Source organism: Fusarium graminearum, chromosome 2, assembly GCF_000240135.3.
Source record: "Fusarium graminearum PH-1 chromosome 2, whole genome shotgun sequence".
Classification (NCBI taxonomy): domain Eukaryota; kingdom Fungi; phylum Ascomycota; class Sordariomycetes; order Hypocreales; family Nectriaceae; genus Fusarium; species Fusarium graminearum.
Genome location: NC_026475.1, coordinates 6,838,469 through 6,850,658, shown reverse-complemented (window position 1 = coordinate 6,850,658; position 12,190 = coordinate 6,838,469). Strand labels below are relative to the sequence as shown.

Below are 12,190 nucleotides of genomic sequence, written 5' to 3'. Positions count from 1 at the left end.
CTTGCTCTCAAAGCAGGAAATTCATCCGCGCCATGATGTTACTAGAGCTAAAGCTCCCGCTGATCCACGAAACGATGGCACGTACAATGAAACGGGCCCGAGCCTTGGACTACGCAGTTAATTAATCGATCAAGCCACCAAGACGCTACGTGACCAGATTTATGGATCGAGTCTTGGCTATGTCCTGTAGGCCTGGCTACGCTTTGACTTTGCCTGCCAGCGTAGAAGGCCTTTTGCTTTTTTTAGGGACCTGAAACACTGACGAGAGTGGGCAAAAGAAAAACGTAAGCGCACGGTCTACGGTATGTCTACGGCGCAGATTGGAAACGACTCTGACAGTATTCCCGGTTTCAGAGCTAATGTGAGAGTGTATTAATCTTCATAGTCCTATCCCCCTTTGGGTTTTAGGTAGTCTGGTTGTGAAATGAGGCCCCAGAAGTCGGTAAATTCCGTCCTTGCCCCTGGGTTTTCTCCATGACAGGGGTAGCGTCTCCCTGTTTGCTGGTTCAAGTGATTGCCCCGGGGCTTATTTAGTCCACCTGTGCTGTCTGCTCAAGTTTGTTTCTTCACGGGACGGAAATAGAACCGCACGGTTGTGTCACCAACTGTAATTATGATTGACAGGTTTCCTTTTTCTAGTTTCATGCTAATGAGTTCTAGCGTCTCGCATTGCGGTTGAAACTTGGTATGTGCCATCCTTCACAACACAGCCTGACAGACGTAGACTGACTCGGTCAATCACCCTACAGTTCTAGTTTAATGACCACCTGGCTGTTTCTTCTGTGATGATGCGAATACGGACAAATTCTTTGGTTCGTCCAAGGCAGGCATTGGTGGATTAGTACACAGATCGGATTGAGAACTAAGTATGTGATCAAAACCTTATTGTGATGCATGCACAGAGATGTCGGGCTATTGCTCTTCACACCATCATTGAAGAAACGAGGCCGCTGAAGATAACTGATCCTCATGAGGGGAAACTATTTGGGCCTATCAAGGCCACCTATCCCAACGCCAAGTTTTTCCGTGGAAAAAACGTTATTGGCACCAACAAAGCTACCGAGGCTGTTGTGAATATAGTGTTCAAGGCCATTCCCAAACATGCACTGTTCAGCAACCATCATTGCGCTATCGTCATGCTTACAGATTTCCAGGCATCAGGTTCCCAGCGAGTTGGTTAGGTGGGTTTCTTCACGAGGAGAATAACCTTTGAAACATCAAACTGGCAGGTTACTTGTTGACCCCACTAACTATGAGGACATCCGAGCTATTGATCGTCGCTCCCGTCCCAGAACCGGAACTAATAGGCGACTAACGTTAGTTCGCAATAATTACCTAGAAGAGTTTACTTGGGTTGCTAGACCGGAGTCTACCGTCTTCAGCTGAGAAGGGGGGACTGAAACAAGTGCTCTGGAGGATCGGGGGTGTCACGTTGTCCACGAGCGGAGACAGATCGATCGTTTCATTGTTCATTACAACCTTGCTTCTTGAGCCTCGGCAGCTTGGCTGGTGGTCTCATTGACTCCAGACATGGTCTCTCTAGTGTGCTACTCACTGTTCCCTCAACTTCCCGTCCTCGACCCAGTAAGATAACGGTCTGGTAAGAGTCCTCCAATGCTTTGGCTCATCCATCGAGAACTCTATGTTGCGTTTGTTGCAAGCCGAGGTAAAAGTATAAACCCAGTCTTCATTGACAAGATCTTCATTCGCGACCGTGACCCTTTCCAGTTGCGGATGTTTCACACTCGATGTGATGATCAGGTCCAGCACTTGTTCCCACAGGTACCTGTCAGATTCGCCCATGATTCCAAACTCCCTGATTGAACATGGAAGGATCTCGGAAACTGTCAAAAAAACTTCCGGTTGCTTTCCTGATCCTTCTGGCAGCATTGATCCGTGAATATTGAGGGTTTCGAGGACTGACATTCCAGAGAGATTCTGTAGCCTCCGAGACCATCTGCTATCTAGGGAACCAAGGTCAAGCGATAGGTGTTTGATGGTATCTTTCCTCCTCATTACTATTTCAGTCATAATACTTGGGGAAAGCCGTCTCTCCCCCATGGTGCCTGGCCACGCCATTCTTGATTCCCAACCAAAATAGAATGTCTCCAAACTTGGAAACCCATCCATCAGCGCTTTGAGATTATTAGTTGGGACGGTGGATGCGTTGAAGATGAGCTCTTTGACATTTGTGTGGCTGAGGTACGGTGAGGTACTTTCATGAAGTTCATGGATAACTTCACTGAACTCGAGCTTTTCTAAACCCGGTGCGGCTTCAAGTAATCCGCGAATGGCACTACCGTCTGGGGGACCCTCATCGAAAACTCCTTGCGTGATAGTGAGCTCCCTTAAAGAGGCCAGAGAGTTTGGTCGGCACCATCGGAATGACCAGTGGTCTCCCAGACCAATCTCAAGTTTTTCCAGATTAGGCATCAAAGAGAGAGCACACGTGATGAACAAAGCATCACGCTCATCGTCAAACGTTGTTAACGTCGGAAGATTCAAGCGTCTTATGATAGACTTTGGCATGGGATTAAACTGGCAAATCCGTGCATCTTGATACAGGTGGGTATGGCTCATATGATCACACGCCTCTAGGAACGCGGGCACGTAATCCAAGAAATTGTACGACCGAGCGTCTGAGTGCCAGTGAAGCAAAAGAACTTGGGCGACGGAGAGATGTTTAACGAGTTGACCCAGCCCCGGTTTCGCGTGGAAGATCCGCACGAAGGGAAAGAATAGAGGTCCTCGCGGCCGGTGGTACACGTAAGGAAGTGCTATCTGCGCTAGGGATTTACATGCCAAGCAGAGGTTAATCAACGCCTCTGTTTCGGGAGGCGTGTATTGGTCCGAATAGGTGAAGTAAGAGTGCTCATTAGAAGGTACATTCTTGCAGTGAAGGCACAACTCCTGACAGATTTGTTCCAGAATCTCTGTTGGGAGTGAGAGAAGAGACATTGTATGGGGTTGTGGATGAGTGTAGGTGGATGGGAGACTTGTTCTTGATGTGAAGTTATTGATATGTTGTCGGAGTCACGGGGAGAAAACATCAGCATTGAAATTGCAAGACGACCACAATTATTGACGTCAGGATTTTATCAGCAATCAACACTCATGGCGCCATTTCTAATGTCTCTTAATTTATATCAAATTTCTGTTACAACTACACGCTATCAATAAGTTATATCTAGTGTCCTTCCAGTTCTCTTGCCTTGAGCAAGATGTTTCGCGTTCAAGCGTAGGGTAAGTGTTTCGATCGTGCTGAGAAAACAAACCCTACATCAGATTGTCCCTACCCTGGTAGCTTAGCACATCTTGATAATGTATGTACCTATGTACCTCGCTTAGCCCATTGCCCTGGCCTGCTGTGGCCCTGGCCATCTCAAATCTAGAATTCACTAAGCTGTCAAAAGCAATGTCTGTAACTCGTTAATCTGCCTCTCTTTTGCCTGCCGTGAAACAGATGAAATATCCCCGATAATTCCTGTTTTCTTTTTCTTTGGGTTACGTCAGGTGAGGGATGAACTCGACTCCGTCTGCTTGTCCATCCAAAATCTCACTGCATGAGGGCTTCGAGCGGCCATTTTATCCCTGCCAATTCGGGTGGGCTGACAGTATACCCAAGCAGCTACAAGGCTGGTCTCACCGTTAGAGTGTTGGTGCTTTTCTTTCTGGCAGTCACCTGTGAAACGCCGCTGCATGATGCCTGCAAATCTATGCAATGTCACTCGTTCAGCTCCGAAATTAGTGCTCATCCGGCGCTTCTTTCATGTAAGATGGCGTCAAGAATTAAAAAGTAAAAATAGTCAGCCAGGGGAAAGAGGCAATAACAGGCTGTGGCCCTGATAGCCTGATCCGATACCTCGCATTCATGAGATTAACTAACTCAACAAACGCCGGATATGTCTGCTCCGTTTTTTGTCTCAATCCTTTTTTCTGTCGGAGACAATTAGCGGCACACCTTGATCCTTCGCTTGCATCCTGTCCAGAAGTAATCGCGCAGCGTAGGTACTTTAACCAGGAGGTTTGCTTCAGGCCCACTTGTCCATTAATTGGCAAGGCTGACAGATGGACTAGGCGTTTTATCCATCCTGCAATCGCACCACTTACCAAGTGTGGCACCTCTCCACGCATCAGTCGTGCCTTTGTCAATGTTGACTAGCGAGCAACGAGGCGCAATATGGCACCTTACTCAGGATGGAAACAGACAGCTGTGTACCTGACCGGCTTAGTTACGACACTTACAACCTTCTTAATTGTCATGCTCTTTGTATCCCTCTTTGCACTGAAAAGAGATAATGGTTCTAGAGGCAGCGGCAGCAAACGTCCGGATGCTCTTGGCCAGAGTATCCTTCACGAAGGCAACTGCGATACAACCGCCAGAGCAAACCTTTGGATCCATTTAGCTATCAACGTTATCGGCACTGGCGTCCTGGCGTCGTCCAATTTCTTTATGCAGAGTCTTGTAGCGCCCACGAGAAAGGAAGTAGACGCTGCGCACAAAGAGGGACAGTGGCTTGAGATTGGTGTTCAGTCTCTAAAAAATATTCGCTTTCTTGGCTGGCGAAAGGTTCTATTCTGGTCACTGTTTTCACTTAGCTCGGTCCCGCTGCACCTCGTCTTCAACGGTTGCGTCCTCGAATCAAATAGCACAAATGGCTTTACTCTGCTACTGGGTACTGAGAGTCTTATCAAGGGTAGTTGGCAGGGCGAGCCTCCTATCGTGAATCCTGACCGGCAAAGATATATCAGCAGGAGATATGTAGGTGGGGGCGAGTACATGAACCTGGAGAATGTAAAGCGTATCAACGCGTCTATAGCTACCGGCAACTGGGAGAAGATCACCTTTCCGGAATGTATGAAGCGATACAACGACCCGGAGAAGTCCTTGGTAAATGAATCCTCCCTCTCAACTACCATAGCACACAGATTAGCTGACTAGAACCAAGACACATTGGCGACACCTGATAATGGTCATGTACGACTACGACGACCTGTGGCGGAACTCAACCGATGGATGGAAACTCAGCCAAGTCTACAAGAACACGACCAACATGACAAATATAAACACCGTCAACCCTCTATGGGCAGTGGACGGGTTCACACGCACTGGCAACAGAAATAATTATGGTAATGGCGCCATCACAGAGCCCGATCAATATTATTTTTACAGCTCTTATGGTGATTCATGGCAAGTCTCTTTCCGGCAAACCCCTATGTGGGACATGTCGGGTCTCATCAACTTTCTCGACCCCACAACTGGCATACTCGTCATGGACCCTGAAGTATACAAATCCCAGTATAGAGTTATGGTGGCTGATCATTGCTGGTCTGAAAAGTACCAAGCGCCGTGTCGATTGACTATAGCGAACAGTCTTCTTCTTATTGTCTGTATCATGTGTGCACTCAAATGCACGCTTTGCTTCTTAGTTCTTAAGCTTCGCGTGTGGGGCGATGATAACCCTCTGATGACACCAGGCGACGCTATCGCTTCTTTCCTAGCAAGACCGTGTGAGGAGACAAGGGGCATGTGCACATTAAGCTTGGAAGATCTCAAGAAACGACCCGCCAGCACGGAACTTGCACTTGGCGACACGACGCAGGGATACAAGATGCTGCAAGGTCCCCGGCAATGGCAAAGAACATCTGTACGCAAGTTCGGAAAAGCAGTGCCCCGAAATATCTGGATTCTCTCATCCCTCCTCATTGGAAGCTCCCTCATTGTGGCAGCAACAATGTTAGGAATCTCTCTCAGGGGACAAAGTCTGTATGTTAATCCTAAGCTCTGACTATGAACATGGAAGATGGGCTGACAAGATGAAAAGGAGCGATGCACGCTTCGGCCACTCTCCCACTAACGAAGAAGTCCGCAACGCTACCCTGGAAGGCTTTGCTCTGCTACCACTTACCATGGTTGCTAACTTGCCACAACTTATCTTGTCGATATGTTATCTGGCCTACAACGGCCTCTTCACACGCATGCTGGCTGAGTTTGAGTGGTCAAAGTATAGTGTTGGATTCCGATCCTTGCGTGTTACCGAGCCAAAGGGGAGTCAAAATTCGACGTACCGTTTGCAATTGCCATATAGGTTCTCTATACCGCTGGTAATCGTAAGCATTGCGCTGCACTGGCTCTACTCTAATTGTATTTATGTGAGCAACTACGAAGGTAAGCATTTATACCCCAGACACAGTTTGTTGGAGTAATCTCTCTGACAAATTGCAGCATTATCTCCTGGTTATCCTTATACCAAAACGGTCACGATTGGTTTGCAGTTTTCTTCCAAAGCCATCTTGGTGTCATTTGTGATATCGGTCTGTGTCGCAATCACGCCAATCTTCCTAGCCAATGTTAAATTGCCAGGGATAATTGTGGTTTCAGGAGGGAATTCGGCGGTAATATCAGCAGCATGTCACTACCCCTCCAGGAAGCTCAAATCACTGAGCCGCGCCACTTCGAAATACAGCCTCAGAGGCAATGAGTACGACAACATGAGCGCTAGGCTAATTGTGGATGAAGATGCGGAAGAACTTGAAGATGTGGCAAGGAAGAAGGTCAAATGGGGAAGGCTGTCAACGGGGAAGAGCGAGGATAGTCAAGTTGGCCACCTGGGATTTGGGACGGAGGATCAAGATATTGATAGGCCGGTAGAAGGGGAGCATTACAGCGGCCTTTGAGAGGAACTTTTGTGATGGATCCATGTGTGGAACGAGGGAATAGAGGGAGGGAGGGAGCATAACAGGAGGGTTGATACCGCTGTGCCGCTTTGTATTACTGTTGTATGAGTAAAAAGATAGCTTAGATGCTACTAATGATAATGCAGGATGTACATATGTCACATGCTCTGTGTGAACAGCTGGGCCTCACTATGGTGACAATGAGTGATAGAGTGTCTAAAGCTGATAAGCTTGATAGTAGTTCGCCAGTATCCTCTTGAGAGATGACAAGTCCAGTTCCACGAAGTGTCGTTTCATGCAGCATCGATGTCGCTATCGATATCGGATTGTCGGCAAGTATATTCAAAAGATCATTGACAGAAGTTCCAACTTCCAGGTCTGGGTCCACCAAGGATACAACTGTCAAACTACCTATCAAGCAACGCGTGTCCATGGACCGTGCTCCCGCCTCAACACCGACCCTGCTCGTGTAGCTCAACAGCGAGGCGAAATATCGCAAGTCACGTATCATCACTGGAAGGTGGTGTGTCGAGATCTATTCCTTTCTCAGTCGTTGGTAATCAATAAGAACAAAAGTTCATTAATTAACAAGAATTCAAATCAGCAATATTGCCAACCAACATCCCATCCGGCTAACTCGGCGATAAATATGTCTTCAATCAACATTCTCTTATCTAGATCTTCTCGGGTGATTCTAGCTTCTCTTGGCAGGTCGCATTGAATAAGTGCCGGTCTCCCGAGACGCCTACCCAATTTAAGAACAGCATGGGGCGGTTATTGCGGGGAAGAATTGGAGGTTAGCTTCAAAAGATCATGTCACTCCCTTGCCATTGATGGTGCGTTCTGGATAGCCATTACCCCAATTAGACAGTGACAGTCGACACGATAGAGGAACTAGAGCTCGTTAGGCAACTAAGTCAGCATCTTAAGCCGTTACCCGATGTTGGATACGAAATTACGTAGGGTGTTGTCTCGCGTGATTGGGTACCGATCTGGGATCCGAACCTCGGAACCAGGCCAAACCGTCTCGCGAATAACGCCGGGAACAAGAAACAAGAGGCTCAGGGACTTTTGGGAAATTGGATCTTTTGTAGCTTTATCAGCTATCCTATGATTGCCGTTTACCCAGGCTGACAGCGTGCCGAAGCTCCGGAACTTCCACGATTTGGCCACTTCCTCATATCTTGGAATAATTGTATGAAGATGCCGTCAAGTACAAAATGTTTGCGTTGAGCATTCACTACCATGATGATCAGATAGCATCTCTATCCATCTTGTTCCAACTGTATGCCTGTGCCTCAAGATGGACAGCTCAGAGAAGAGAGACATAACACCCCAAGCCTCCTCGGAGGGGGATGTCATATCAACCGACAAGAAGGACTTGCCTCGTGACGAAAAAGATAACTACGATGTCGAAGTTCTCAAGTCAGAGCCTACTAGGCCCCTCGAGACCGCAGAGGATATCGTCACGCATGTCATCCAGGTCGATGATGATCCTACTATGAACCCATGGACAGTTCGCATGTTCGTCGTTGGTTAGTCATCTAAGCATAAACTAACTGGAGAATGATGCTGACTGGAGACAGGTATCGGTCTTTCAGCCTTCGGTGGTGTCCTGCAAGAGATCATGTACTTCAAGCCTCAAGTCGTGTATGTGTCAGTCATGTTCTTAACCGTCCTCGCTGAAACCCTCGGCACTGGCCTGTCGTACATCATCCCTCGAAAAGGTGCCATTGGTCGCTTCCTCAACCCTCACCCATGGAACAGAAAGGAGCACACTGCAGCTGTCCTCATGGCATCCGCCGCATCGGTATCAGCCCTATCAACTGAAGCCCTGTCGGTGCAGAAGCTTTGGTATGGTGGATACCCTAACCAAGCTGCTGGTATCTTCATCACTCTTTCGTCGCAGCTTATTGGATATGGTATTGCTGGTATGATGAGGAGTGTGTTACTGTACCCTACCAAGATGCTCTACCCTGCGAACCTGCCCATCACAACTGTGATGGAGACATTACACAAGCCAAAGTCCGAGACGAGAAAGAGGTTCCAGGTTTTCTGGATTGTTTTCGTAGCCATCTTCTGCTGGGAATGGTTCCCTGAGGTATGTGTACCCGTGTACGGACACGAGTTGTGCTAACAGATTCAGTACATCTTCCCTCTCCTCTCTGCCGTATCCATCTTCTGCCTCGCCGACCGCAACAACCCCGTTTTCACAAACCTCTTCGGTGGCTCCCAGGGTAACGAGGGAATGGGCTTCCTGAGCCTATGCTTTGACTGGAACTATATCGCCGGCTTTGGCTCACCTCTTTGGATGCCCCTCCAGACACTGGTCAACAGTTTCATCGGATATTTCGGTGGTATACTCCTTTCGATTGGTCTATACTACAGCAACGTTTGGAGAGCTAAGGACTTTCCTTTCATGGCCCAGCTTCTGTACGATGGAAGTTCGAACTCGACCAACTACGTTCAGTACAACGAGACCTCAATCATGAACCCTGATTTCACTGTCAATAATGACGCTATTGACAAGCAGGGCCTTCCATATCTTACAGCTACCTACGTCAACTATCTCATCACGTCCAACGCTGGTTTGACTGCCACATTGGTTCACATGCTTCTGTGGAACTATGCTGAAGTCAGTCTCGGATGGTCCTGGATTACCATGAGCACCCTGAAGAAGGCCTTCCATCCACAGACATATATATTCTGGCGCCAAAGTGGTTCTCGCACTGAAGAAGAGAAGACCAAGCTTCGCGACGACCCCACTATCGATCCTCATTACAAGCTGATGCTCGACTACGACGAGGTTCCTAACAGTTGGTACTTTCTCGTCTTTGCTGCAAGCTTCATCGTCGGAATGACTTGTCTGTATGTGATGAAGTCAACGTTGCCTTGGTGGGGATTTATCCTGGCAGTCGTCTTCTTGGTCGTTTTCCTTGTTTTCTTTGGTGCGCAGTATGCCATCACCGGTTTCAGCTTCAACTTGCAGCCAATCTTCCAGATGCTGGCAGGATACATGTTTCCCGGCCGCCCGCTTGGTAAGAAGCTCCACCTTGAGAATGCATGATCTATACTGACATTAAGTAGCAAACATGTACTTTACATCGTACACATACAATGCTCTCTCTCAGGGTTTCCTGCTTTTGCGAGACCTGAAGCTTGCCCAGCAGAACAAGCTGTCCCCCAAAGCCACATTTACTACACAAGTAATTGGCTGCTGCTTGGGCGCTCTTCTCAACTACGTGATGATGATCAGGTATGGAGTTTGTCAATATCCAACTCTCTAGCATGTACTAATTTGTCTCAGCATCATCGATAACCAGGCTCCTATCCTCAAGTCCGCTGAGGGAACCAACATTTGGTCAGGTGCTCAGATCCAGCAGTTCAACACCCTCGCTGTCGCATGGTCCATCGCCCCCAGGATGTTCTCTATTGGCGCTCGCTACCAATGGGTGACCATCGCTTTCTTCATCGGCTTTTTGGCTCCTCTGCCTTTCTACATCGCGCACCGTTTCTTCCCTCGCATGCGAATTTGGTCTTACCTCAACACTGCCATCATTCTCTGGTACCTTGGCGAGCTCTTCGTCGGACTCAACGCATCGCTCACTAGCTACTACATCCTGGGTGCATTTGGACAGTTCTACCTTCGACGTTACCGACCTCAAGCATTTGTCAAGTGGAACTATCTTGTTTCCGCGGCACTCGACGGTGGTACGCAGGTCATGGTCTTCATTGCCACGTTTGCTGTGTTTGGAGGTTCTGGAAAAGCTGTTTCATTCCCGGAGTGGGCAGGGAATAGGGTCAACAACTATGATTACTGTAAATACAATGCGCAGGGTTAAGTGTGAGGCGCCCTCATAGAAGAGGAGCAGCATGGAAGAGCCCAGAGAGATGGCAGCAGGTAGTGCATTCATAGTTATAAGACAACAGAGTTATTTCAAGAGTTATAGTCCCTTTCTTTCGCATAGTCACTGTGAAATCACTATTATCCACGCAGTTCTCAAAGCAGAAATGCCTTGGTTAATGTTCAATTCAGTAGCAATACGGATGGTAGGATAAGGTGATGTGCACGACGGAAGTGGATTAACTTGTCGATAAACCATCGATTGTGCATTAGATGAGACAATATGGAGTTCAAGTCAGTTCATCACTGTAGTCTTTGGTTGAGTTGCGACACACGTAAGCGGGGAACAGGTGTTGACAAATCATGTGGTTCCACAATGTTTGCAGTGCGGGGAGTATTAGAAGTCCAGCTTCCTGGACTTGGCAACGATGATCTCAAGCCCTGGACTGTATCTACGAGTTATATCTTGAAAACCTCAAACAAAATATCTTGAAATGACATCTTCATCGCCATTCTCAGGCCTCAAGGGCTACACTTCCAAAACTATCCCCTACAAATCGGGGCCCGATGGCGACATCCTTCTCGATGTCGTTTATCCTGAGGAGAAAAGCGACCTTCCGAGTACTGTCTTGATTCATATTCATGGCGGATTCCTGGCAAGTGCCATCAAACTAGCTGTCAGAAACCCTCTCTAATCTTGCTCTAGATCGTTGGCGACAGGTACAGCTATACGCCATACTGGCTTGTCAACGCAGCAGTCGCACGTAAATGGATCTTTGTTACCCCAGACTATCGTCTTGTTCCAGAATCCACGGCTCATGCGTCTCTGGATGACACTATTGACGCATACAACTGGGTACACTCTTCACTCGCAGAGGCAATCGACCGCCGTGCAGGCCCTGTATTGCTAGCTGGTTCCAGCGCCGGAGGATACCTCGCGCTATCAACCGCGAATGCCGTCAATCAAAAGCCAGAAGGGCTTCTTCTCATCTACGGGATGCTGGATACTATAGGCCTACGGTACACTACACCTGGCACAAACGTCTGGGGAGCGCCTCCCTTTGATACTTCGTCTGTGCTGAGCAAGTTTCCCAAGACGAAGGACAATGAAGATCGAAAGCCAATCTCGGGATATCCGCCTCTTGAGGACTATGAAGATGATACAAGATTCGCTCTAGCCCCAGCACTGCATATCGAAGCGTTGGTCCCGGATTACATGACCGGCGTTGATGGGCTCAGTCGAGAGATTGCCAACAAGGGTACAGACGCTATTCCCGAAGAACACCGTCGCCTGTACCCTCTCTCTTTCGGCAAGCTTAGTGAAATCCCACGCACTTACCTTTTGCATGGTAAGAATGACACTGCTGTGACCGTGGACTGCAGTTTAGTTGCTGAAAAGAAGCTTCGCGACGCTGGTGTTGAGGTTGTGGGGGATTTTCCGGAGGACGCGGAGCATGGGTTTGATGGCATAATTGGCAACATCGATGTTGAGGAGGCAGATGCAGATGAGGTGGACAATGTTCAGAGTCTTATAAACGCGATTCATTTTCTTGATACTGTGGTCAATAACTGATCAAGCAGCGTCAAGCAGCGTCAAGCTCGGCGACATCGCTAAACACCACAATCGAAGCACATACTTTCACCAGTCACTACCATGGACAGAAGGGA

General features: G+C 48.1%; 4 protein-coding genes across 4 annotated transcripts; 3 read left to right on the top strand and 1 right to left on the bottom strand.

The window, feature by feature from the left end:
- Positions 1-980: 980 nt before the first annotated feature.
- FGSG_03458 (uncharacterized protein) lies at positions 981-2,958 on the bottom strand (the record flags this gene model as incomplete). The annotated part of the gene is made up of 3 exons (XM_011323955.1): positions 981-1,106; positions 1,252-1,300; positions 1,556-2,958. 3 exons carry the CDS (start codon positions 2,956-2,958, stop codon positions 981-983), a joined length of 1,578 nt encoding a protein of 525 aa, XP_011322257.1.
- Positions 2,959-4,970: 2,012 nt separating this feature from the next.
- Positions 4,971-6,678, top strand: FGSG_03459 (uncharacterized protein; the record flags this gene model as incomplete). Its single annotated transcript, XM_011323954.1, has 3 exons — positions 4,971-5,737; positions 5,805-6,169; positions 6,521-6,678. The coding sequence occupies 3 exons, from the start codon at positions 4,971-4,973 to the stop codon at positions 6,676-6,678; spliced, it is 1,290 nt and encodes a 429-aa protein (XP_011322256.1).
- Positions 6,679-7,981: 1,303 nt separating this feature from the next.
- On the top strand, positions 7,982-10,520 carry FGSG_03460 (uncharacterized protein; the record flags this gene model as incomplete). Its single annotated transcript, XM_011323953.1, has 5 exons — positions 7,982-8,213; positions 8,265-8,779; positions 8,819-9,716; positions 9,766-9,934; positions 9,986-10,520. The coding sequence occupies 5 exons, from the start codon at positions 7,982-7,984 to the stop codon at positions 10,518-10,520; spliced, it is 2,349 nt and encodes a 782-aa protein (XP_011322255.1).
- Positions 10,521-11,228: 708 nt separating this feature from the next.
- On the top strand, positions 11,229-12,190 carry FGSG_12428 (uncharacterized protein). The gene has a single exon (XM_011323952.1). The coding sequence runs from the start codon at positions 11,520-11,522 to the stop codon at positions 12,093-12,095; it is 576 nt and encodes a 191-aa protein (XP_011322254.1). The 5' UTR covers positions 11,229-11,519; the 3' UTR covers positions 12,096-12,190.

Bases quoted from the DNA above. Each gene is read 5' to 3' on its own strand.
- FGSG_12428 (XM_011323952.1), top strand. From the start codon at position 11,520: ATGCTGGATACTATAGGCCTACGGTACACTACACCTGGCACAAACGTC.